A 26,974-nucleotide genomic window follows, 5' to 3' on the forward strand; every position below is an offset into this window, starting at 1 on the left:
CACGTCTGGATTAAAGCGCACTAATCTGGAAATCCCGTCAGAACACGCCGGAACACACCCGCCCGGACACACATTAATCCCTCGCCTACCCCGCTGGTGTTTCTAGGAACATGGGCACTGTTTGAACCACGAGGAATACTATATTGTGTTTCCATGCTTGTAAGTGTTTGAGTGCAAGCATGTGTGTGTGTATGTTAGTGTGTGTGTGTGTGTGTGTGTGTGTGTGTGTGTGTGTGTGTGAGCGTGTAAGCCTCGGGCTGTCCCCTCAGCGCTGCGTCTGTATCGACCTGCTGTTGGAAAACCGGCCTATGCTCGGACATGTAGGCCAGGGAGTCGATAGGGACATCAGAACGAGGGCAGGCGTCCAAAACGGCATCACAACGTGCCCAGAGGCCGCGCACACACACACACACACACACACACACACACACACACACACACACACACACACACACACACACACTGTATACAAACAAAAACAAAGGCTTGGCCATTTTTTTTTTCAAACAGGCCCTGGATGGACAATTTTTAATCCTCCAGATGGTGAGTCATGTGGAATCTGTCTGTAATGGTTACTTTATGAATTCAAAGCTTTTCAGTTTCTACCTTTTTTTTTTCACTTCCTGTGCATTCATTGGTCCAAAGACATGCTCGTTAGGCTAATTGACTTTCAATTACCCATAGGTGTGAATGTGAGTGTGGCTGGTTGTCTCTATATGTCAGCCCTGTGATTGACAGACGATCAGTGCAGGGTGTAGCCCCGCCTCTCGTCCAATGACAGCTGGGATTGGCTCCAGCCCCCCTGTGACCCCAAACTGGAAAAGCGTTAAATAAAATGAATGGATGTTGTGCCTAGAACTTCTATTTTTATTGTTGTGGTATCAAATCAAGTATCTATATTTTAAATTTAACTAGCATCATATCTAAGCTTAAAGGCTTTATATGCGATTTTTTGATCCAGCAGATGTCGCCCTTGAGCACCAGCATGAAACCAAAACAACTCGCGCTGCATTGTTGTGTTAGCATGCTAATGCTAGCGATCTTTATTCTGCTGGTATCTTCACACTGCATGTAAATTTACCTGAAATGAGCGTGATCTAGAAACACAGTTAAGCAGTGAGTACAGTATGTTATTCTTCTTTTCTCTAGTCCCTCAATTAAACAACTTTTATACACGAGGGGAGGAGTCAGCCGGCCGTCCCGGCGATGTAAACAAAGTGAAGATAGGACTCTGAAAACTCTGAAAACATCACAGACAGTGGGACTCGGGTGTTACACCCATTGTAGACAGTCATGACTCACAGAGTTATTTTCAGAGGAGATACTGGATTTCTACATTTAAGTGTGAAAAGTGTGACAGCTGTACAGCAGACCATCTTCAGCTACGGTGGCCCATGAGGGGAATCAAACCCTCCCCACGCTGACAGCTCCTCCACTCAATCACTCAACCACAGGACCACCCTGTTTCTGCCTCCATATCAGCGAAGCCGCTTGACACATGACTCCATCAAAGTGCAGCAGTAATGTGTGAAAACAAAAAACGATGTCTCTGGGTTTTGTTGAAAACAAGGTTTGTCTTTCTTTCTTATCAGGCAGCGGCTTTTGATAACCGGGGAGCAAAGTCGCCCCGATAAGTTGAGTTGAAATCATTGTGTCTGGCAGAGAGAGAAAAATAAGACTTCTTGATCTAAAGTGAGACATTTTTTTTTTTGGTTGTGAGGAAAAACTGTAACTCCAAAATACACCTCGAAGAAATGTCAAGAGACAAATAAAACTGCAGCTCGATAATAATCTATATCTGATTCTCGACAGTACTTTCCTAAAGCTCCACTCCAGTGAATCCTTTTTTTAAATCTATTTTTATATTTCTGTTAAACAGCCACACTGTTTGAACACTTCTATGGCCAGATGACTCAAATCTGGGCTCAAAATCAGATGTTGATAATCAAAATGAAGATGTATGGCGAGAGAGGAAACTGTACTTTATACATCTTCCTCCAAGTTTTTGCTACTTTCATGAGCTGACACTGCTATTGGATCTACAGTACATAAAAGGTCCAATATGTAAAATATTTACTGAATTAAATCCTCCTTTAAACACATTTTTTTACTGATCGGGATGAAACTGGATCATATCTCGTATTATTAATATTCCTGAGGATGCCCTGCCTCGACTCTCAGTTATAACAGAATCAACCTCTTGCAAAAATCCTTCACCTCAATGAATGCATACCAACTGTAGTTCAGTCTGCAACACGACCTGGGTGCCTTGCAAATGGTTCTAATACAACTATTTATCAAATCCCAAAATCTAAGTGAGAGAAAAACTGTTAAAAGACATAAAAACAGCTGTAAACACTGGCTGGAGTGTGACCTTATGATACCTCTGAAGTCCGAGAGTGAAGGGACTTACACTGCAGAAAATATCAGAATTGACTTCAGAGTACAAATCACCACCTGAATCTGAAATGAGAAACATCTGTTTCCAGCCAAAAAAACAACATTCTGTGCTTGTAATGATGTATTTTTGAAGGACTGCATAAAACATTTGAAGTGGACGAGCTTTTTGGGCTCTTGGGCTGAACTAAACCAAGGTGATAATTTTATGTATCAGCCGGTTACATCTTGGTGCCGCCGCCGCCGCCTGCCCTACCTTTGAACCTGCACATCAGACGACTGTTTTCAATTATACAAATTAGGCTGACTTAAGAGGGGGGCCTTGATCACACTACGCATCCTGACACGCCGAGAGATCACACGAGGCCGAGCATCCCAGAGTGGGGAAATGGTCTGGGACGTTGTGAAATAGATCTATGCTGAGGGAAATGAGCCAAACATGTTGAGATTGCAGCGATGCTCCTTTAAGGTTCTTTTCCCCCCGCTTGTGTTAATGCCTTCAGTTTCCTCCCCGTCTGCCAAAGCCATCACGCCTGTTTGATCTGCAGCAGCAGCTTGGTTAGCCCCAGCATCCTTCCCTCACCTCCTATAGAGGTTGCCCGCTTCTTCCTCTCCCCCTGCCTCGTGGCGGGTTATTACAGAGCGTAGCACGGCACCACTGGGTGCACAATGCATGCACGGATGAGCAGCTTCACTCAGCAGACACACTCGTGCACACGCAAGCATTACAACATCTATCTGAAGGAAAAATGCCCCCGAAAATGTACCAGATGTTTTGTTGTTTCATGTACAACAAAAAGCTCCTCTTGTTCCCTTCTTAAAAAAGGCTCAGGCCAACAGGAATCAATGCCTCAAAAGAAAGACACCTCATGTTTCGGCTTCTCAGTGGCAAATTACAGCGCCCTAAGCGGCGGCGTTTGAAGGAAGGCGAGTCATTCTGTTTTCTCTCCTCTTTGAAAAAGAAAGGGGGAGGGGGGGCCTGGCTTTTCAGGGGGGGGGGAGTGAGACGGCGATGATGCAGGTTTTAGTGAGCCATTATCGACCACGCCGTGCTCCGACCTCCTGTCACACACCGCATTGTGTGAAACGACTGATATGCCCACCTGTGCCAATTCACCAGGGGCAACACTGAATACAGGCACTCAGAGACTACACTGTGATGCAACATGACAGCTCTAAGCCAATCAAAAGCCAAACCCTATGTGAACTATGTCAAATATTGTGTGCATAATAGGAAGCATCTTAACAGTACAAAGAATCTCAATTCAATGACATAGCTAAGTTGCCCTCTCTCAGTGTTTTTAAAGACCTAATGTCCAAACTACCTCAGGAAGGAAATTGCAACTGTTTCACAAAGTGAATTTATTTAAATGGTTTACGTGAGTGAATATGTGTTTCAGTGTCTAGATGCTACTATTGTTAACTGTTAATGTGTTTATATTGACCTCAGTCTCAGTGGGTCCTCCCTGCTAAAATAAAGGATAAATAAAAAATAAATAAAACATTTCAGCTTCTACGTTTCTGTGATCAGGTTTGAACTCAAGGTGATTCAAGTTGGACATTCATTAAGTGATTAAATCTGAGATCCAGCTGAAGAAAGGTCATGGTTGTTTTTGCTTTTATACATCCTGAATGAGAATTATCCACAAGCCAAGTCAGTGTGCAGCTTTGGGTGTACAGTGTCGACCATGATGGCCTATTTTCTGCTACAGAGTTTAGTTAAGGGACATAAATAATTTATTTTACAGCATTGGATGTTTAGCATCTGTGGAGGTAGTTTAGCTCTGTTACAAAACAGAACCAGCTAATGGCACCTGAGCTATCAATTAGCAATGCATTTATAGCTTAAAGGATCAATTAGGGCATCTAAGTAAGCCTGTGTATGCATGGGTAGCACTAGCATTAAAGGGGAAATATGTAACTCTGGCACCTAGTGGTTAAACTGGGTACTGCAGTCTAAATTCAACACATTGTAGAGAGCTGTCCCCCTCCTCTCTAGAGTGGATGCTCACACAGGTCACCATGTGGTGGACTCTGAAGCTTCAGTGTTTATCCAGCTCTGCATGGGTCTGTAAACCTTTCTGTGTTCTAACCTCTCTCCATTTTTCAAAAGCATCTCCAATATTGATCCTAGTTTGAGCACGTTTCTGCTCGTGGAGCTTATTAGAAACATGCAGAGGCTTTTTAGGTCGGGTACAATCACTTCTATCTGAACCACTTCTCTTGTTGGTTTGACCTGATAACTGCTCTCATATCTGGCAAACCGAGGGGTGTCCAAAACGGCCGTGCAAGGGGGCCTTTAAACGGCCTATTCAGTAGATATCTCACATACTTGTCCTTTATGTAACTCTCCATTCAGTTACAGATTGAATATCATCAGATGGAAGTCCTTCTTCTTTCTCCTCTTATGACTCAAACAAGTTGAACATTCTGTTCAAAGCTGAAGTTATTCACCATCACTAGAAAACTGTCAGGCCAATGTCAGTGAATCTGTGATTTGCAACACCTCCACAGTCTGGGGGAAATGGTCCTAACAGCATAATGAGCTACTAATGTTGGCTTTACTCTCACTCAGATTTCCACGGATGCCTATTAAGAGTCAAAAACTTCGATATGACACATGCATTTCAATACTTTCAGCCAGATTTCTCGTTTTAAAAACCAGCTTAGAGGAGGAGATGGTATTGGTTTCTGCATGCTCTGCTGATCTTTTATAGCAGCCTGTTTGCTCATCTAAACATTGGAAAATGCACGACAATCTCCCCGAGGTGGATGAAATCGAGGCGAGCGGTTAATATCACAAAAACACCATTTTTTTTTAATGCTCTCTCTGCCCCACACTCCTACACAACATCCCCAGGCAGCGAGGTTGTGTCTCATTACATACAGTAGCGCCTCGACACCCACACACACAATTTACAGTCCGTCTCCCCCCCCTCCCTCTCTATCACCTGTCATGTGACACACACACCAGGCATATAGGGGATATACATGTGTTCATATGATACCAGCTCAGCATGTTACATGACAGGGAACAGGCTCTTCAAGTGGCTGCAAATACAGCAGAGGGAGGCTCCAGTGGACGTTTTATCATTCCACCAATGACAAGCTGATGAGACTTTTAATTTTCTTTAAAATGGCATGTAAGCAAACTCAAGTTGCTCATGCTTAAAATGAGCAAGATCTACAAGCAGTTAAGAGAATTAGGAGCAGGAATTTTGGGCCGTTATTGTAGAGATAAGACAGTGGATAGAGTCGGAAATCAAAGAGAGAGAGAGAGAGAGGGAGAAAGGAGCCACAGGTCGGATTTGAACCCGGGCCTACAGCCTCCATACGAGGGGTGCATACATTAATCACTACGCTACCGGCGCCCGAGGAGTGTTAACTTGAAATGCACTATAAATAGCACAAAAGCGATTATTAACTGATTAAACCTAGGAAAGAAAATTAATTGCAATTTTTGGATAATCATTGTATGGATTCACTTTCAGGCCAACACGTCAAACATGAACTCGTCCAAACTTCTTTTTGTCACTTCAAAAGTATTATACTTTACGCAATTCTTCCATGGACCAAGCTTTGCAAGGGAAATAAATGTACAATTTGAGAGCATGAATTTAGACGAGATTTTCTCCCTTATCTTCAACCTGCATGAATTAAATACTTAGAACAAACATCCAAAAGGTGGAGGCTGCAGCTCATAAATACTTGTTTCTTTTTCTTTACAGTTGAGAAGCCAAAATTTATTTTCTTTCCATCTGGTTTGAGCTACTTGGACTAGCCTTTTTTTACTGTAGCTGGACAGTTTGGTAAAAAGCTCCTCCGGTTACTGTTACTTTTTACGTTTTTAACATTTTTGCACTCTCAGAAAAAGCTGTGAAACGAGAACAGAATTAATGAAGAGCACCTTTACACTGACTTCACAGCTAAGGATACAAAAATACAGATAGAAAATGGCCTCAGGTATAATGCATCGGTAGATACTCGTCCTAAGTGTTGGACTTAAAAAAAAAGTCCAACTTTGTCTCCTTTTACATTGCTCGCCCATCTCTAAACCCCCAACCTATCACCTGCGGGCCTCTGCACAATCTTTTCCTACCTTATAGATATTTTTTTCCACCGTGAAAATTGCCAATTTACAGATATTGAATATCAGCACAAAATATCATCAGTCAGCAGCTTCAATTTGAAATACTTGGCATCGGTTTCTGCCTTTAAACGTCCATTGGACCCTTCGGCAAGGGGGAAGGTAAATGGGTGGGTGTTGGGGGGGGGGGGGATTGACGGGGAGCGAGGAGCGAGGAGGAAGATGAGGCCAATTGGATTTCAGCAGGATGTAGGAGTGGAAGGATGGAGGGAATTCTGTGGCATAAAGGGGAGGATAAATTAAAAAGTGGAACTGTGGGCTGAATGGATGGATCGGATGAAGGGCAGATAGATGACGGTTTAAATGGATGATTGGTGGCATGGGCACCGGGAGCGAGAGTGTGTATGTGTGCGTGCGTGCTCTCCAGAGGTGCAGATTAGATCACTGTTATGACTGCACAAGCCCTCAGGACACAGAAGATAAACATCAACAGATAACCTACACATTTATTCCCACCTCTCTGCACCACACATCCTCACTTCCTGCCTCCATTTCCTCCCCCTCTGATTCAACACCTCCTCGCTACCTTCATCCATTCACCATCAACAACTCTTCACCATTTCCTACTCCATCCTTCTTTCCCCGTCCTGCCCTCTCTAACTACATCTAAGAGTCCCGGGGCGGTGCACTAGATCACCCTTCTCAATAAACCCGTCAAGAACACACACACACACACACACACACACACACACACACACACACACACACACACACACACACACACACACACACACACACACACACACACACACCATCTCCCCTTAGCTTTCCGAAACACAATAACAGCAACTCTGAACGCCCCTCCCAACAATACTCCCATCGATCACCTCGCTATCTGGAACACACACATCTATCACTAGCGGGGAGTTTAGCTCAGTTTAGCACTGACTCACAGCACACAGAGAGACTTATTCCTCTGCTCTATGGGCGGCAAATTTGTTGTTCTTATTTAAAGCTAAGCTACCATCTTTTTCCAAACCCTATCCAAGTCACTTTTGATGCCAAACACAATCGCCAACTATGACTGATTCAGCAAATTATGTGCGTTAGATAATGATGCACTTCCATAACCAAATACATCTGCATGTTTTTCTTTTTAAACTTTACAAATACATACAGCAAATGTTCTTTGTATATCGTTGCTTACTATCCAGAGGTGCAAAACTGACCCTAGAGGGCCACATGGATTGTCGTATTTTTGACATGTTTGTATTTGAAGGTTAGGAGTCAGAGTGTTTTGTTAGCAACATTGTCAATGGAAGCCCTAACGTTTGGTAAAAAAGGTCAGAGTTCTTAATATACAGTTGGTGAGAAAACATTTCTAAAGGTTGAGAATGTGAATTTGAAACCCGTTCCTTGTGAGTTCTTTGTGATGTAACTTGTATATTTGTATAAAAAAGCATGCAAAGTTTGGCTGCTCATACAAAGAATCTACTTCCTGTGTTAGCATGCAGCGCAAGAACCACCTTGGATATATCATTTTGGTGTCAGTATTGACATTATTTGACCAAGGGGCTAATCTCTAAAAACTGTATTTGTCCTCAAAGCTCTCGAGGTATGTTTGCTGCGAGGAGAGGAAAAAAGGTAAAAGGTAACGACGGTGGTCTAGTGAGAGCGGAGCAAAAAAAAGACCTGTAACAGAGAGATTGTGCGAGTCGGACTCCACAGGGAGGAAACAGGCAGGTCGGGCAAAGACGAGCAGCTCTTTGACATCCTGTTTGTGCCCCCCCCCCTCCCCGCCCGCCCTCCCTTTTGCATTACAATTCATTCTCTGTGCGAGTCAAGGTTAGACCTGACAGCTCTGCAGCTGTGTACGAGTGTGCTCACGTGGATGTTTTGCAGAAACCTATGGAGTAGATGTAAATGAAGACAGTGAGACTGCAAAAGAGAGAGACTAGACAGAGAGATTTATGGGTAGGGAAGTACAGTCTGTGCTCCGTCGATGAGTCTGGGCGGCGCCCCGACGTTAAGGTATAGGAGACTCGGATGAATCCCTCATGCTTGGCTGGAGGTTTGATTCTCAGCTAGATTCCATAATAAGGTCAAAACAGAAGGTTTGGGGGAAGCTAATGGGAGGTTATAAGTCAGCCGTGTACATCTTTGTTTGCATATTTCTGCTAGAAATAGTTAGTGCTTCATTCAATGCCAAGAAAAAGCCAGTTAAACAGGAACTATGGCAACAATTCCTCCAACCTATACAGCCATTGGTTAATTGCTCAGTTCCTTTCAGAAAACCTGCATGTATACCACTATCACTAAGGCATTCATGCACCAAAACTCTTTGGCTAGGTAAAGAAAAAGACAGCTGGATGGTTACATACATAATTGAGGTAAAACATGACGTAGGTGATGTTGAGTTCTTGGTACATTTTGAGGTTGGAGGAGCCATAAAGGCCATTTAGGTTGGCGGTGACTGGATGGATTAAACCAATAGAATAGCAAAGTTAAGGTCTGTGAAGCCAAAGACTTTGTGACGCAATCTCTGTCCTGAACCTCGCCAAGGAGTCACCTGGCCCAAACCCAGCAAACATTGCAACCTTTTCCCAATGTTAGATATGTGTTTGCACCAAAAAGTCTTGTTTGCTTCCAACATTTTTTTTACTGGAAAACAGCTCCTGGGACTTTAACATTTGTTGCTGTATCATTTTGTTTTCAAGATTTATTTTAGGGCTTTTAATGCCTTCATTTTAGAGATAGGACAGACGATAGAGTCAGAATCCAGGTAAAGAGAGAGAGTTGGGAATGACATGCTGGAAAGGAGCCACAGGTCGCATTTAAACCCGGGCCACCCGCTCTCAGCCTCTGTGCGTGGAGTGCATGCACTAACCGCTAGACTACCGGCACTCTGTTGCAATAGTGCCAAACAGGTATCCATATCACTTGACTTTTAGTATCTAAGTTCAAGAGTCTGGTATGGTAAAAACTCCACAATTTCAAGGCAAAGCATTTAAACAACCTTTAAAAGGTAAGGGGGAAATAATGGCACCTTTAAGCACATTTTGAGCCCATCAAAATCTTTTACTCTCTCATACACTATTGTAAGAAAACCGAAGGCCTCGAGGTTTCCATTTCAAACAGTACACATGCTCATTTAAGTTCCCTTGTGCTCCTGCAAGCATATTGAGTTATGTGAAAGAAAAATTGTATTTCATAAAAAAAAAAAATGCATTTATTCCTCAATCTCACTGACACCACACACAACACTGCTTCCTCTGAGCGAGTATTTTCTGCTCTACATTTCCAATTTCCAATGTCCGGTAATGTCTTTCCAGGGAAGCATCCTGTTGAGCACAGGAAGTGATATGATTCCCTTTTTGTATGATTTGTTTAGAATAACTAAAAGCACATGTGGAGTGTAGGTATGTGCATGAGCAAACATAGAAATGAGGCCACATTTGTTTGCTTTTGCAAGTGAAAGATTCCCCACCATAAATAACCAATTAGAAGCAGAGACTGAAACAATTGAGACTCAGAGATTTATCTGCTTAAAAGCAAGCAGGAAAAAAAAAAAGCAGCAGCAGCTGAAGTGTCTGGAATGAAAAACCAGGGTGTGATTTGTGCCGCAGGGAGCTGCTCTGCACCCCTGATAGCAGGTGGTGCTGACCTTTCTGTGGCCTTCTGACGACCATGTGACCGCAGCCTTGAAGTTCTGCTACTTTCTAATGTCACCGGGCCACTCCTCTGTCACGTGGGCCAACGCTCACACTCATGTAAGCTAACCAAGCAACATGCTCAGTGTGTGCATTCTACCTAGAGATGAAGGAGGTTTGAAGGCCAGTTGTGATGACTGCCAGGAATGAGAGTACCCGTGTTTCCCAGGAAATCTTGTAAAAGCAGCGCACAGCTTTTTACCAGGATTCTACACACCAGTGTGCAAACGTCAATTGCATGTTCTTCACTACATACATTTTCTACATCTACACAATCTCACATGTATAAAACAACATCATCGGCCAAACGTCAATTGCATGTTCTTAACTACATACATTTTCTACATCTACACCATCTCACATGTATAAAACAACATCATCGGCCAAACGTCAATTGCATGTTCTTAACTACATACATTTTCTACATCTACACAATCTCACATGTATAAAACAACATCATCGGCCAAACGGAGTACAAATCTCTTTTTAGTTAGATCATTAATTGTCCATCTGTTCTTTATTGATGGCAATGATTCCAGCTTTTTCCACCGCACATTTCCAAGAAGCAATAATTCAAAGATCACAGTTAAACCCTGCAACCCCAAGTGAGTGGTGAATAATAACCGCCAAGTGAGGTAGGTGAATCTACCCCCTCTCTCTGTAATTCTGATGGCTCTTTTAGTTCAACAAGAGCCTCAGTCCACGAATGTTGCCTCCTAATCCAAATTCCCCTCCTTCTCCACAATAATGAGCTCCTCTCAGACTCGAGAGTTGACAGAGGTAAAGCATTTAGCACGCTTGAATGGAGGGAGAGGGAGAGAGTGTGGGAGTGTGGAGAGAAAGCGAGGAAGATACAGGCCAAAGAGGGATAAAGCGAGGGATGGAGGGGTGGAGGGGTGGGGATGGGAGAAGGGGTAGAAAAAATCTACTGAGACATGCATGAGGTAAGCTCTCCCTCTGGCAAGGCAGAGTAAATGCTGCTGCACGGTACGAATGCAATGGCTGACTATTGAGAATAAGAGGAAGAAAGGAGGGAGAGAGGAAGACTGAGAGGAGGAGGAGGAGTGGTGCTGAGGAGAAATAAAGATAAACCAAGAGAGGAAGAGAGATCATTGTTGTGTTCTCTGAGGATTCAGTTATTTTTCTGCCCGTCACTACAGCCCAGGGACATGATGTGAACAACGCGGAGACCGTGTGTGTGTCTGTGTGCGTATGTGTGTGTTTGTGCATGTGTGTCACGTGGTGTGTATTCTGCGTATTTATGTGGGTGGCAATGTGTGTATGCAGCACTGAAAGCATGTGCATGCCTCATTCGTTTCAAGGCCAAGTGATGAAATACTCTCAGAAAAACAGAAGACACACACAGAACACTCCTTTTGCACAGCTCAATTCACAAGGTAAGTGTGTGTAATGTGTGTGTGTGTGTGTGTGTGTGTGTGTGTGTGTGTGTGTATGCAGTGTGAACGCACACTTGACTTGAATAAGCAAACCAAAGATCTGGAGACAAATGTAGCCGACTTGACGAGTTGAAGAAACACGAGTGAAGAGAAGCTAAAAGCTAACCGAACCATTCTTCAAGTGTCAAATCAATTTATCAGTCGAATGGTATCAAGGCGGAATCTTCTACAGACCTTGAATGCGCCATAGCTGTCTGGAAATCATCCGACGGGGCGGGGGGGAAGCTAAAATACAGAAGAAAGAAAAACATTGAATTGACCCGAGATGCATCTTCAGACACAAAGCTAATGGGATAAAGACTCAGGCAGTCGTGTAGGCGCCATTGTCGTGTTCCCTCTTTAGATCAGGAGATTGCTGTTCGCTAGGCCTTCACTGCTTCTTTCAGCGTGACATCATCAATGTGTGAGCGTCGGTCGAGGTGTGTGAAACGATGCGACCTCTGACCCTCTGAGCCAGACCTCTGAAAGTCTGGCTCTCCCTCCTCGTTATCCTAAATTTACCTGAATCAGAGCTAGCTAGAAGAAAAAGTAGTTGTAGCAGAAGCTAGCTACCTAAACTTGATAAATTAGTAATTTCTGCAGAAACAAAGAAGCTATGCATGAGGACTTATAACTTTAACATGTAGAGCACACACAGGGTGCAAAACATGTCCATGCAGGCCCACATATCCTCATGATCATGACGTATTAAGACACTTGTTGACCCTATCATGTATCCACATCTGCTCACACACACACACACACACACACACACACACACACACACACACACACACACACACACACACACACACACACAGTGAGACCTCAGACACTGGGTTGTGATACATCACCACCTACACACAGCAGTGTCAGCCACAGACAACTGCTCCTGAGCCCCAGCAGAGCAAAGACATTCATCATTATGACAACACACACACACACACACACACACACACACACACACACACACACACACACACACACACACACACGGCGAGAAAGCGACATAAAACAACGCCGCAGCTGGTGATGCGTGAAGACGACTCCATCACATCGTGCATCACACATAGGCCTACAGTACGAGATTCTCGTCCTTTAAAAAAAAAAAGAAAAACGTAATTATGAACAAAAAAAACAGCCGTTTCTGTTTATTCCCTAATGTCTCCGTTATGATCGTAAAGAAACGACTTCATGTCTCTGCTGCTCGGAGGAGAGACAGAACAACACAGCCGATCACTGTTGTGTTAATCTCCTCATCAGGTAAAAAACACAACTCACAAATGGCACCGGCTGTCAGTCCAAGGGTTGCTCTTTTCACACCTTCTTTTCCTTCTTCTTCTCTCCCAGTCTGCCCCATGTTCATGTTCACCCCCCTGCTCCTTCCTCCCGTCTCTCACCCGGTCTGCTTCTTACACATCCTGAGGAACGCGTCGGACGTGTCAGTTTGGATAAACGGGCCGTAAATTAGCTCGTAAAGTTGTAATCTACCTCGTGTGTTATTGTTAAGATGCTGTTCTGCTTTGATTACCTGTTTAATCCTGAGTTGATCGATGCTTAATCGACTGTGTGACGCTCTTATCCCAAACTGATCTGTGTGTGTGTGTGTGTGTGTGTGTGTGTGTGTGTGTGTGTGTGAGTGTGTGTGTGTGGGGGTGTGTGTGTGTGTGTGTGTGGGAAATTGTCATTTCTACAAATGGAAAATGTGAGTGTTTAGTAGCAGTACAACCTGTGTCCTTGGAGACTCAAACTGGGGAAATTAACACCTGCGGGCATCCTTGTTTTTTTTTTTTTTTTTTTTTTTTTTTTGAAAGTGCGATTGTTGTGGTTTTGGGGGCTGATTTTGTCGAAACCAGGATCCATTAAAAAATGGCCTCTTTTCGGCCCCCAGAGAGTGATTGTTAATTAGAGATTGAATAAAATGTATTTTTGGAATTCGAATAAGCACGTTTTGGTAATCCTTCTCATCGAGTCACTAAGCTCACAATCAAATATTCATCTGGACGGTATCACTGGAATCTTTTGGCCATTAAATCATCATGTAATATAAACCTGTGCGGGCGCTGATGACCTGGCGGTGATGTACAGAGGCTTTAATCGGCAGCCGTGGGTTCAAATCTGACATCGACCCTTTGTTGCATGTCATCCCCCCACTCTCTCCTCCCAACACTTCCTGGGATTTAAATGCCTTTATAAGAGAAACAGGAAGTGGACAGAGTTGGAAATTTATGGAGGGAGACGTTGACGACTGTAACCTCCGTACATGGGGCAAACAAACTACCCACTAGGCCACTGGTGTCCCAGATTGGTTGCCTCTTAACATACCTCACACCACAGGAAAAGCTGGATAGATAATCTTTAGAACCAATAAAACAAAACAAAACTTTGCTCAGGATTGTTGGAAATGGGGAATCGGTCCCAATACTGGCTTGGTACACTCGTAGTGTGAACACAACTTTAGCCATCTCCTTTTCAGTGTGATCACATGATCTTTATAGACTCGTAGTGTAGATTAGAAAAATCAACGACCAATGCTCTTCCAGTCTGACCATTTGTTTTGCTGAAGTACATCGGGGACTGTCTCATTTTGCCGGTCTTGTGATCACCAGATTGCATTTTCTGCTGGAATGACATTTAATCAAGGTCTGCTAATTCACAGTGCAATGTTTCCAATTAGAAATTTATTTTGATGGCTTTTCATTTAAGCTTTATTTTTTTTGATGCATTTGATTAAATGGTGTGCCAGAAGCTATGTTCAGAAAAGCTCAAATAGATTTAATTTTTTTTTTTTTTTTTTTTTAGACAAAACAACAAAGAAGTGAGTTTAAATAAATGCGGGGGAGTTGCTTGTTTGCTGCCGTTTCAAATCTGATGGCTTTTATGAGTGATTGGGTTGCATGCTGTTGGATTAACACAGTCAGCAAAACACAAATAAACTCGCCAATCATAGCAGCAGTGGACCAGTAACGTGTGTTTTCATGCCAGGTAAATTTACTGTTTTTGTGAATGGATGTGGTGGCTCAGAGGAGAAGGTTTTAACAGTGGTTTCTGGTTGACAAAAGGATGTTATCCTAACAAAATGCACATCTCTGTAAAATGCCTGATTCCCCTTAAATACTTCAGGCCCACTCTTTCCCTCTACAGTCTGTCCATCCCACCCCCCTCATCCAAACACACAAACCCTTACATACTGTACATTTCTCATGAGAACCCTATGTTATGTGTCACAGGACCCTTTCAGCTGTTGGGTCCATGATTTGTGTCCTTTAAGGGCCTGGGAGGGGGTCAGGAAGTGGAGGAAAGGAGGGATAAGTGGGTGGGGTTGGGTGAGGAGAATCAGCGGTCAGATAAACATTTTCCCTCCAAAGAAGAAGAAAGGGGGAAGTCTTTGTCTGGGGGTGAGTTGTTGTGTAAACACTTGGTGAGAAAGTGAGACTTTCAAGGATTATGGTGAGCCTGTCTGGTCTCTTCTTCTGCACACAGTGTACTTGTTAAAGTTAACAAACCTCATGTTCTTGTTTACTCAGATTTCAGCTTTGGTCATTGTTGTTTTTTTTCATGAAATCGTTGCTAAATACTGCCCGTCCTGCAGCCTGGAAGTGTGACTGACCCTAAAGGACCTGATTCTGGTTTTGAAACCAGGAGGGGATTCAACACAGAGCCGAAGAAGGTGACGGGGTCACATAGTTCCCAGACAGAGACCCAACTCTCGGCTTCAGCTTTCGGAGTGTGAGTGTGGAAAGTGAAAAAGGAAGAGGTTCTCTCTCCCTTAACCCTCCTTTTTTTTAATGTTTCCAGCCCCCGACATGACAGCGTAGAGGCAGATGAGGCTGTTAGTTCCACTTAGTTCTCGTATGATCTCAGCTAATATTTGTCAAGTCTGATGTTGTCAGGGGGTCTGTCAGAGTCAATGGGGGGAAGCAGCAGGGCCTGGAAAAGGGAACACTGGAATAAAAGCACAAAAAAAGCTGCGCAGTACTATGCAAGGTAGAGATTTGATTTATTTATAGATCATTGAGAAATTCTATTCTGAAGGAAATGGACACCATTTGACCCTGCAAAATATCCCAAAAATGGATTCAGTCCAGTGAAAAATACATAAAAAGTTAAATTTTAGACTATTTGGCTGACCTTTTCCTCAATGTTGTGGATCTTTGTTGTCCATTTGGTGATTCTGTAGAACAATGTCAGGTGTTTTTCATCAAATGGGAGCCTATTCCTACAAATGAATTCTTCATTTGCAACAATCAAGCTACAAATAATCAATGCAAGGAAAGCGTCTTTGACAAGCCAATGAAAAATGCTTCTCCTTTGCATGAACATCCATGCCATGGCCTAGATCTTCCCAGAAAAGGTACCTGCTGAGTCCTGCTGCATCTGCCTGAAAGTCCGGTGATGCCATTTGCCAGATCTGCACTCTGTGATATGATTTTGGTGTTAATCTATATGCAGACGACATCATTTTTTGCAACTGTGAAGGATTGGATCTCCCTGTATCAACTTCCTAAACTTCCTGGATTCTACAATTCTACAAATCTACAATTCACTTATCAGATGCTTTTATCCAAAGCGACGTACATCAGAGAGTAAGTACAACCCAAGCAAGGATCTAGAAAAAAGGGAACAATGTCAGTAAGAGTAAACGATCAGCTTTGAGTCTGATTGGACACACAGGTGCTGACAGGAAGTGACCAGAGGCAAAGCACAACATTGAGGGCAGTTCTTGAGAGCTCTAATCAGTATAGAAACCATCTTATAAGTCGTCGTTATCAAACAGAAACCATCGTCATTACCATCATCATCATCAATAATATGGAGACCATCATCATTAAGTTAGTAGGTATTCATGAAAGAGCTGGGTCTTTAGCTTTTTCTTAAAGGTGCAGAGGGACTCTGCAGATCACATGGAGTTTGGAAGTTCATTCCTGACAGATCCATAAACTCGTTTACAGTTTGGTTCTTTTGGATCCTTTTGTCCAGACGCACTCAAGAAGGGGCTTCTTTAAATACATATTTGACCATTAAACGCTGAGACACAAATCACTAAGAGGAAGAAAACCTCTTTGGAGCTAAATAACCAGGCTCCAGAGGCGTGTTCCTGTAAATATAAAGTGTCATCTCCATAAGCATTATCTGTCCGCCTCCTCAGCGGCGGGCTAAGAGGGCATCGTTTTATGCCGAAGCGACACACATTATTCATAAATCCTTCACTCTGAGGGTGATATACCCGCAGATGGGGATGCAGGACACATCAGAGGGAGGAAGGTCTGATAGTTTCCTCTCGTCTAACCGCCGGTCGCATGCGAGGCCCACGCCGTCAGGGCAGATGACACTGATTAATGAGAAGGCTGTCTCATTGCTATTGCATCTGGGTAACAGACTGCATGGGGAGTCAATATGTGGGGGGTAAAGTGCACGCCCCGGTGTTATATGACTGTGGTGGAAACAGGGATATGAGGCATTCAGGGACTCGTGCAGGTTTAGAATATGAGACACTTGCTGGAACAGAGCGGTGGTCCCTAAATCGTTTTCAATCGTTTTTCAAATGCCATGAGGGAAATGAGCCACAGGTTGGAATCGAACCTGGGCCGTCCGCAGGAAGGAGTATAGCCTCTGTACATGAGGCGCTCGCACCGACCACTATGCTATAGATTTGCAAGTAAGTTTGAAATGATAACGCACTGTTTGATGAGGATTCTACTCGCCATATCTGATGCTAAAATGTGACTCGACTTGGCTGAAACATGTCTTCAAGATTTCAGGAGGAGTTGTACAGTTGCTTGTCCTGCATAATGACTCAACTTGATCTGGTTTTCTCCTCCTGCACACACACACACATCATTACATCTCTTCTATTCCTTAACATCATGAGTCACCAGGTGACCACTCAAACATTCACTGTAGACCTGACTGCACACTCAGAATTTTAAAATAAGAGATGTAAGAAGAACTACAGCACAGTAAAGCAACGGAAGAGGAAGAAAAAAAAAAAGCAACATGATCCATCAACAACTCGGTGCTGTGAGCTGAGGGGACATAAGTGGGACATGGCACTGTGGAGGGGGGGGGAAGAAAAACGCATGACCAATGATGTTGGGATGAAACCCTCCCTTTGTCCCTTGCTGGAGAAATTCCTTAGTTTAACTGAATTACAGCAAATGCAATTGGAACACACGGGATAGCAGTCATGCATGCATTCCTGCATGTTCTCAAAAAAGCCTCTGTGTTGCTTCTTCTCTCTGGATTCTCGAGTTAAACGAGTCTCATGTGACTGGAACTCACTCCTGCGCTTTTTCCCCCCTCTTTTAGAGCCAGCAGCAGAGAGAATAGAGAGATCGCCTCTGTTGGTCTTTATGTGTCTCAGCATGGTGTGCGCTCCCCACAGTCCCGAATCAACCGTCTCCAGACCCCCGCAAGACCCAGAGACGGTGCAAAGGGCGGCTGCCGCAAATCCGAGTAACTTCCCCTTCTCTCTAATCCACGGAGCGAGAGTGGAAAGCGATGCTCTCTAAATGCTCTTAGACTCGACCTGACGGGGTTACAACAATTTGACGACATGCAGCAGATTATAACAGCTTCATAAAGACAAGGTTTATGCGCCGCGGCAGCATTAATTCCCCATAATGGCGATCATTCATCACCATCCTGTCTATAGCTGATAACAGCCCCCGGGCGCTCCTGCGATCCCCTTGCACAATTTATCGACGGATATTAATAACAAACAAGCCACAAGTCACACAAAGACACACACACACACACATGCAGTCACGCCGGCTGGAGCGTTTAAATGCTGACCCCGATTCCAGTCACATATCCAGCAGCGGAGCAACATTTTCCACATCGGACAGCCGCTTTTTTTTTTCAGGACAGCAGAGAGCAAGAAAATCACACGCGTAAAAAGAGAAATGAAATAACTCACATTCTGTCTCCGGGAACAAGCAGGCGGCTTTCCACCATCATATCGGGCAGAAAATCCAGATTGTAGGATGAAGTCATGTTGCCAGCCTGCCCTGTGTAGGCTCCGTGTATGTGTGCCTACAGTACCGTGTGTGTGTGTGTGTGTTTGAGTGTGTGTGTGCGCCTCCGCCGCCTGATAAATAAAGGAGCGTCGCTCTCGCCCAAACTGCGCCTGGCCGCGGAGACGGAGAGGGACAGGTGCAAGAGAGAACGAGGCCTCTCCAAAGGCAGTGTAGCCAGCCGCACACACTCAGTCCGCATCCAGCAGTTGTCACATTCTCCTCTTCCTCCGCTCCCCCATTCGCTGCTTTTTTTTTTCCTTCCCCGGGTTTGTCTTTCCTCCGGTCCTGTCTGGAAATCCGCTCTGCTCTGCAACAGCGCGACTGACAGACTGTTTGGAGAGAGAGAGCCAGGTGCGTGAGCCGGGGGAGGCGTGGCGCATAACGCTGCAGCTGATCTTTAACCATTAGGTCTCCATGCGCGTCTCCAACCACAGTCTCTAACCATCAGTCATCATTAAGGGCGCGAATGTCTTCAATCCAACAGCTCCATGATATTGAAAGCAGAAGGTGGCTTTATGACTCTGACTCAGATGTTTCAGAACACATTATGCTCATTATTCCTCCTTCACGTCAACAATCACTGCTTTTAACAAACTATAGATACTCCAATCAATTAGCAATGATCTGTTTATCATCAGACAATCATATCAACCATGTTTAGACCAAAATCTTCCAGATTTCATTCATAAATATCGATGAAAAAGATGCTGAAAACACCATAAAAGAATGAGTGTCCCACAAGTTTCTTATTCAGCAGGGTTTTCCTAAAAGCTTCCACAACAATCATGAGTGATGGTGTAACTTGTGATGTATGTGAAAAGGTTTTAGGTGTCTTTATTAGCGGTTGGTTCTCTTTTACGAGGGACAGAATCAGTTGCTGACACAGCAGGATTGCAGAAGTATCTTTTTCTGGTCATGTGAGCATGTGGTATCTTTGGGAAGGTCATGCTGAGTTTCTAGTTTCTGCATGAGATGTTGAAGGAAGCATGTTTTTTATTTCACTGATGTGTTTTTGGTTAGGTTAAGTTACAAATCCTTCTTAAAGGGATAGATTTGGTGGCTGATGTTCTATTAACAAGTACCTCTTACAACCCAAGTTAAAAAATATCAAACTGTCCATTTAAAGGCTTTATATGACATTTTTTTGATCCAGCAGATGTCGCCCTTGAGCACCAGCATGAAACCAAAACAACTCACGCTGCATTGTTGTGTTAGCATGCTAATGCTAGTGATCTTTATTATGCTGGTATCTTCACACTGCATGTAAATTTACCTGAAATGAGCGTGATCTAGAAACACAGTTAAGCAGTGAGTACAGTATGTTATTCTTCTTTTCTCTAGTCCCTCAATTAAACAACTTTTATACACGAGGGGAGGAGTCAGCCGGCTGTCCCGACGATGTAAACAAAGTGAAGATAGGACTCTGAAAACTCTGAAAACATCACAGACAGTGGGACTCGGGTGTTACACCCATTGTAGACAGTCATGACTCACAGAGTTATTTTCAGAGGAGATACTTGATTTCTACATTTAAGTGTGAAACATCACATAGAAAGACTTTAAAGAAAAGACATCATGGAGCTGTTTAAAATAACTTGACGTTGACTTTTTGTGTCACCCGGGGCTCAAACATTTTTTGGGGTAAAAGTTCATTGTTGATTGACTCATCGATCTCTGCTGACTGTCACCTCTAACCGACTTAATGCCATCATGTCCCTAAGAGGAGTCATTATCATGATTTTTCAGAGTTGTAAGATTGTGTTTGACATGAATATACACCACCGTGCAGTCGTTTAACTTCAGATAAAACTTAAAACTCACGCACCTGCACTGAAATGTTCCTCTGTAAATCCTCTGTTATTATCTCACACACACCTGAAATCCCACACAAACGTACCCCTCCCTGTTTTGGGCCTGAGTAGAAGAAGAAGGAGTGCAGACTATTAGAAGAGAGAGTCTCACACACGCTTCAGTGTGGCGACTTAATAAAAAGCACGGCCAGTTAGATGATTTACAACCAAATGAGTCGGCCAAATTTTGGAGAGGGGGGCAATTACACACGGGGGATGCAGTGTGGAAAATAATGAAGCAACCCATAATTTGCTGCAAATTTGCTGACTTTATTTTTTACGCTGCGTTAATTGTGTGGATCCAGTATGTCTCCCTGTGGAACCGGTAGTGGGCTTGAATGCACCCCAATGTGCAGCAACACGTCAACCAGGTTGCCCCACTTCCTCCTCTCCCCCCACGGCGGAGAAAACAGGGGAGGCACTCCAGTAAAAATAATGAGCCTCTCTTAGACTGAGAGAGAGAGGCGGCTCTCTGGGGGAAGAAAATGAGTATCTGGGTCAATGGGAGAAAAAATAAATAAAAATGGTGCTCAGTATGCGCACATACAGTACAGCAGGGTGAGTGTATGGCGTGGGTGGGACCCCGGCCCACGGCTCTGCTCCCGGGGTCAGCTCTTGCATGTTTACTTTGCGAGGACCGAGGTCAGAGTCTGGATGAGGAAAAGGCTGATCTCGCATCAGAGCCTCGGGGGTTTCTCGAGCATGCAGCATCCCAGGAGTGTGTGTGTGTGGGGGGGGGGGGGGATGCTGCATGTTTCACTGCACTTGACCATTTGCATACGGAACAGGGCGGCCTATACAGGACGTTCAACCAACTGCTGCATCACAATCAGCTGTGCTCAAGTCGCTCAAGACTCATTTTCAAGCCTGATTTGATGCTTATGGTTTTCGCTGTTTTTCACATGCAGCTCATAACCCAGATCTGATTCTAGGTGCGCCACCTTGTTTTGATCTAAAAAACTGTGTTCCTTCTCTAAATAGCACATCAGACATTTCATTCATTCTCTTTTCAAAACATTGCAACCTGCATGTTAAAAAATTGTGTTCACACAATCACAGTCACTCACTGTGGAATCAAGGCGTTGCAGATAGTTTAGGTTTTTTATTTACAAAATGTTGCTTGTTGAGAAATCAGTCTTGGAGGATTCTGCACAACAGAGGGGATGAAACTCCCTTGGTTGTGCTTATAGCATTCACAAAAAAAAAATTACCTTTAAACAATTCAGACTTTCCAGAAATAGGATCCCTGTTGCTTTGGATAATCCTCAATTTCTACTGGAACCACTTTGGACTGGAAAGAATAGTCACTGAGCAAAGAAACCAAAAAGCACCAGTATCTTGTAATATCACTCTTTTTTAATTGGATGAACCGATCCTTTACAACGGTTTGAGCCACAGCTGGATTGATTTTTTTTTAAGGCACACACAATGTCTGAATGATTGACGCAATTAACTTGCACATCTCATTGTCAGCATCCAAACACAAGCCTGACTGTGCAGGAGTTCCATCATATCACATCTTCATAAACATCAAAAACCAATCAGAGAACAATAGCATCTACAATGATTACTACTCAAGAGACATATAGCAGGATCCTGTACTGCACGTGTAACATGTTGCTGTGTTTGCCAAAGGCTATAAGAACCACCTGTCTCAGCATGTGCAGGCGTGTCAGCTGCTGCGTTGGAGATGCATCGGATTCATGCATGTTCTCATGTCTGCAAAACTGTGATGCAATCAAACCTGCACAAATCCCCTCGTTTGCCAAACCAAATGCACCCATGCATTAAGAAAACATGAGCATGCTCAATTTTGGATGTGTTCAATTGAAAGCCATAGCTTGCTGCATTGGGGAGAGAGTTGCACTGATTTAATGCAATTTGTGTTGCAAGCTGTTTAATTTAACATTTGCATATTTTTGTAGGCGCAAGTGTGCAGCGATGTTTGCTCCAGATATAAAAAAAAAACTCTTCCAGTAGAAAAAGCAGGTCATGCTAAAAACAAATTTCTGTGCAACTAGAACGATTAGCATTTTATTAGCATCACTAGTGTGTTACCCAACATTTATCTGAAAAGAACCGCACATTTAAAAGAATCAAGACTATGACTCTTTATGAAGGTGCCTCAAGGAGTTGTGCACAATGTCCCTTTACTTCCATCTCGTATTCTATAAACAGCATGCGTTGCTTATTGAGTGCAGATGCTACATCTCCGGCCCTGACCTACGACAATGAGCACTGAATGCATCTATACTACCGTTCCACTATCTGGACCTTGGGATGCCCAATGACTTCCACTGAATGGATCCATTCATGAGAACGGAAACATGAATATCTATGTGGAAAGAGAACGAGGGTGACGCACGATGCTTCCTTACAGAGCCGTCAAAGGATTCCTGCTCGGGTTAGGGTTCAGCGCTATACAACGTTTTTTTAAGCCACAAGGACAGGATGCTCAGACTCAGCTCATGGTTTTCGATGAGGATTTGTTTAATCAAATATAATTTTTTATGATCTATCATGAAATGTCAAATGGAGTCTTTAACGGCTTCTTTGTGCAACAAATTGTCTAAATCCCAGAGAATTTAAAAATTTCCAATTATTAAAACTTAAGAGAGGAAGAAATCAGAGTCTTGGAGAAGCTTAAAGCACCAACAGATTCTGGACTGATAAATGGATTAATTGATTTATCGTAATCAGAACGGTTGATTAATTTATGTCCAATCGAGCTCTCAAAGAACCCGCTGATCGTTTAAGCACTCGAAGTTAAAGTGATGCAATTCATTAAATAATGCAATAAAAAAGAGAACAAGTCCAGATATGTTTCATGTTGATCTGAATCTCTGAGACAAGATTTATCCAAACAAAAAAACTTCACTTTTTGCACTCGTACAACAAAATTACCGAGATTTTTTTAAACGGCTTTGTGTGGCAAATGGTTCAAAGGAATAGAGCAGGAGGCCACGAGTAGCCGGAGCTCCCCCGACCTTCAGCGAGGTGATGTAATACGACGACCACCCGACGTTCCTGACGCCAAATCAGACTGTGTCGTCCCCTCAACCACCGCCGTCCTCTTCCATGCTCCGACCTCCACCTCAGCGGCAAGGCTGCTTGCCAAATAACCGAATGCATACCTCTCATAAGTGGAACATCACATTTCTTATTTGCGCTCGCACAGAGGCAGCCACTCTGTCCTTCAACTTCTCCATAAGAAAGGTAAAGACGAGCCTCTTTGAGCCTGTTTTCACTCAGGGTCAGCGGTCAGACGCTTCCTATACTGCGTTGTATCGATTTATCTCCCTGTTGTTGTTGTTGTTGTTGTTCTGTTCTTTTTCCCACCCTTCCCTTCTCCTATCTCTCCGTCTCTTCACCCTTGGGCCCCCATGTTCTCCCAGATCTCGCTCATGGCAAGGTCTACCTCTGCCCTCGCTCGCTTCGTTTCCTTTCAGCTTGTGTCTTTCTCGCCTATTCCCTCCGTCTGGTTATTTCTGTCTTCATCTCTCTCACCTCGGGCTCGGGAGGGGGGGGGGGCGGGGGGGGGTGGGGGGGGGGGGGGGGGGGGGGTGGCTCAGCTGCCCGAACAATACAAATCGATCACTTAGAAAGGGAGGAGAGGGGAGGGGCCGAGGAGGAGAGAGAGAGAGACAAAAGACACCCAAAAATAGGTGGAGCAAATTAAAAAAATAAAAGCTGCATTTGTGTCGGTGAACATCATACAGGCCTCTCTCTCTCTCTCTCTCTCTCTCTCACCGCTTCCTGCTCTCGCATCACACACCCCAGAGGAGAGGATTGTGGGTAGCTGATGGCGCCGCTTTTTCACACGTGAATATTTAATGAAGGGCTCATGAATAATTCAGAAAAGCAAGCAGCTGCGTTTGAGCCTAAGTGGACATGTGAGGGAGCCCCGAAACCAGACAGACTCTGACTGCTGCCGTTCATCCTCACAGCTCCCAAAAAAAAACTCAGGAAAAAACACATTTTGATCTGTGTTTTTTTTACAACTTTGAAACGTGTGTGTGTGTGTGTGTGTGTGTGTGTGTGTGTGTGTGTGTGTGTGTGCAGATGAATCACTTCTTTAATGAAAAGGATGATCGAGGGCGTTCAAATCTCCTCTAGTCTCGTCGCTACTTTCTTATTCTGTCAAGTGCAGAACGTCAGAGCGAGGAAAAAAAAACCTTAAAGAAATAAAGATGAAGTGGATGGAACACTCTCTCCATCACACTCACCGCCACTCACTCCTCAATCTTCAAATCTCATTCCCATATTTCCTCCCGTCTCCTCCATTTTCATGCCTGTATTCGACTCGTTCGCTCACCTCCGTCACTCACACCACCACCATCTCTCTCCTCTCTCTCTCTTCTCTCTCTCTCACACTCTCTCTTTCTCCCTCTCTCTCTTCTCTCTCTCTCACTCTCTCTGTCTCTCTCCGTCTCTCTCAATCTCCCTCTCTCTGTCTCCCTCTCTTTCAATCTTTCTCTCTCTTCTCTCCCTGTCTCCCTCTCTCTCTCTCTCTCCCTGTCTCCCTCTCTTTCTCTCAATCTCTGTCTCCCTCTCTCCCTCTCTCTCTTCTCTCTCTGTCTCCCTCCCTCTCTCTCTCTCTCTCTCTCTCTCTCTGTCTCCCTCTCTCTCTCTCTCTCCCTGTCTCCCTCTCTTTCTCTCTCTCTCTGTCTCCCTCCCTCTCTCTCTCTCTCTCTCTCTCTGTCTCCCTCTCTCTCTCTCTCTCCCCTGTCTGCCTCTCTTTCTCTCAATCTCTGTCTCCCTCTCTCTGTCTCCCTCTCTCTCTCTGTCTCTCTCTCTCTCTCTCTCTCTCTCTCTCCCTGTCTCCTCTCTCTCTCCCTCTCTCTGTCTCCCTCTCTCTCTCTCTGTCTCTCAATCTCTCTCTGTCTCTCTCTCTCTTTCTCTCTCTCTCTCAGTCGGGTTTCTTTTTTCCCACTCCTTGCAGGGCGCTCGGTCAGGACAGCGTGTTCCAGTTAACGCGGCGCCCCAGCTCTACCTGTGGGGGCCGCAGCCTCTAAATGTTCACTGACCCTGTTTTTTTTTTGCACACAATCTGACAGAACGCAGAACGCATCTGAAATCACCTTCCTTTATCTACTGTCAGTGTGTGTCAGCGCTTCACATGTCAAACTCTGTCACTCTGAGGACACGTGTAGAGAATCATAAATCACAGCACATTGCATAGAAGTCGTGCAAACATGCACAAGGACATTTTCAGTGGAATGAAAAACGGTTTGACACGATAACATTTACATCTAATGTGTTCAACGTAAAGCGAGTATTATGAAAGAATGGAGGAGGTGCTTCAGGGTTCAGGGACGCAATGATCAGTGTGAGCATTTCAGTGTTAGAAAGGAAGAGGATGAAGCCCTTCCAACAGTGCGAGTCCTGGATCTGAGTACAGTGGTTCTCAACCGGTCTGGCCTCTGGACCGACCACCAACTGCCCCATGAAGAACCACAACCCGACTAATCAGTAACAACGATCAGAGGGTGCAAAAATGTGCCATAAGAAAGAATCCACTTCTGTCATGTCAGTAAGTAACAGGTGTCATGGTACGCCGCCTTGATTTAATGATCATTTGGACTAAATTAATTCCACCCACAGCCCACCGACCTTTGACCCTTGACACATATGTAACGAAGGAAGGAAGCTAACTTTGCATCTCTTCACTTAAGAAAAGGGAAGTAAAATAGATAATTTTTAAAAGTCTTTATATGTGATTTTTCACTCTTAAATATAATATAAATCAAGTATCTCCTCTGAAAATAACTCTGTGAGTCATGACTGTCTACAATGGGTGTAACACCCGAGTCCCACTGTCTGTGATGTTTTCAGAGTTTTCAGAGTCCTATCTTCAGTTTGTTTACATCGCCGGACGGCCGGCTGACTCCTCCCCTCGTGTATAAAAGTTGTTTAATTGAGGGACTAGAGAAAAGAAGAATAACATACTGTACTCACTGCTTAACTGTGTTTCTAGATCACTGCTCATTTCAGGTAAATCTACATGCAGTGTGAAGATACCAGCATAATAAGATCGCTAGCATTAGCATGCTAACACAACAATGCAGCGCGAGTTGTTTTGGTTTTCATGCTGGTGCTCAAGGGCGACATCTGCTGGATCAAAAAAAATCGCATATAAAGCCTTTATATGTGTGATATTCGACAGGTTGAAGTTGATTCAAGTCATGTGACCCTAATACACACACTGATATGTAGACACACACACACACACACACACACACACACACACACACACACACACACACACACACACACACAGCCTGCATTACAGCAATTCTGACCAAGTCCAATGCTGTCGAACAAATACCTCCTGACCTGCTCACACTGACCCTCCCACACTGATGCCTGCACCGGTGGTCTCGACATGACTGAAAAAGTGGGTCTCACACACACACACACACACACACACACACACACACACACACACACACACACACACACACACACACACAGT

The 26,974-nt window shown here is 44.1% G+C and overlaps 1 protein-coding gene across 24 annotated transcripts in view; it reads right to left on the bottom strand.

Annotated features, from left to right (window-relative positions):
* Positions 1 to 26,974, bottom strand: part of celf2 (cugbp, Elav-like family member 2) — a 211,378-nt gene that overhangs the window by 120,790 nt on the left and 63,614 nt on the right. For 16 of the 24 annotated variants that reach the window (XM_065951236.1, XM_065951235.1, XM_065951237.1 and 13 more), the window contains one exon: positions 11,826 to 11,876. The exons of 2 other annotated variants lie outside the window; for them this stretch is intronic. In XM_065951236.1, the coding sequence (XP_065807308.1) occupies positions 11,826 to 11,876 (51 nt within the window). Of the gene's footprint in view, positions 1 to 11,825; positions 11,877 to 18,549; positions 25,067 to 26,974 lie in introns of those variants that run through there. 6 more of the 24 variants (XM_065951254.1, XM_065951252.1, XM_065951248.1 and 3 more) reach the window with 5 other exon arrangements.

Source organism: Labrus bergylta, chromosome 23 (genome assembly GCF_963930695.1).
Source record: "Labrus bergylta chromosome 23, fLabBer1.1, whole genome shotgun sequence".
NCBI classification, from domain to species: domain Eukaryota; kingdom Metazoa; phylum Chordata; class Actinopteri; order Labriformes; family Labridae; genus Labrus; species Labrus bergylta.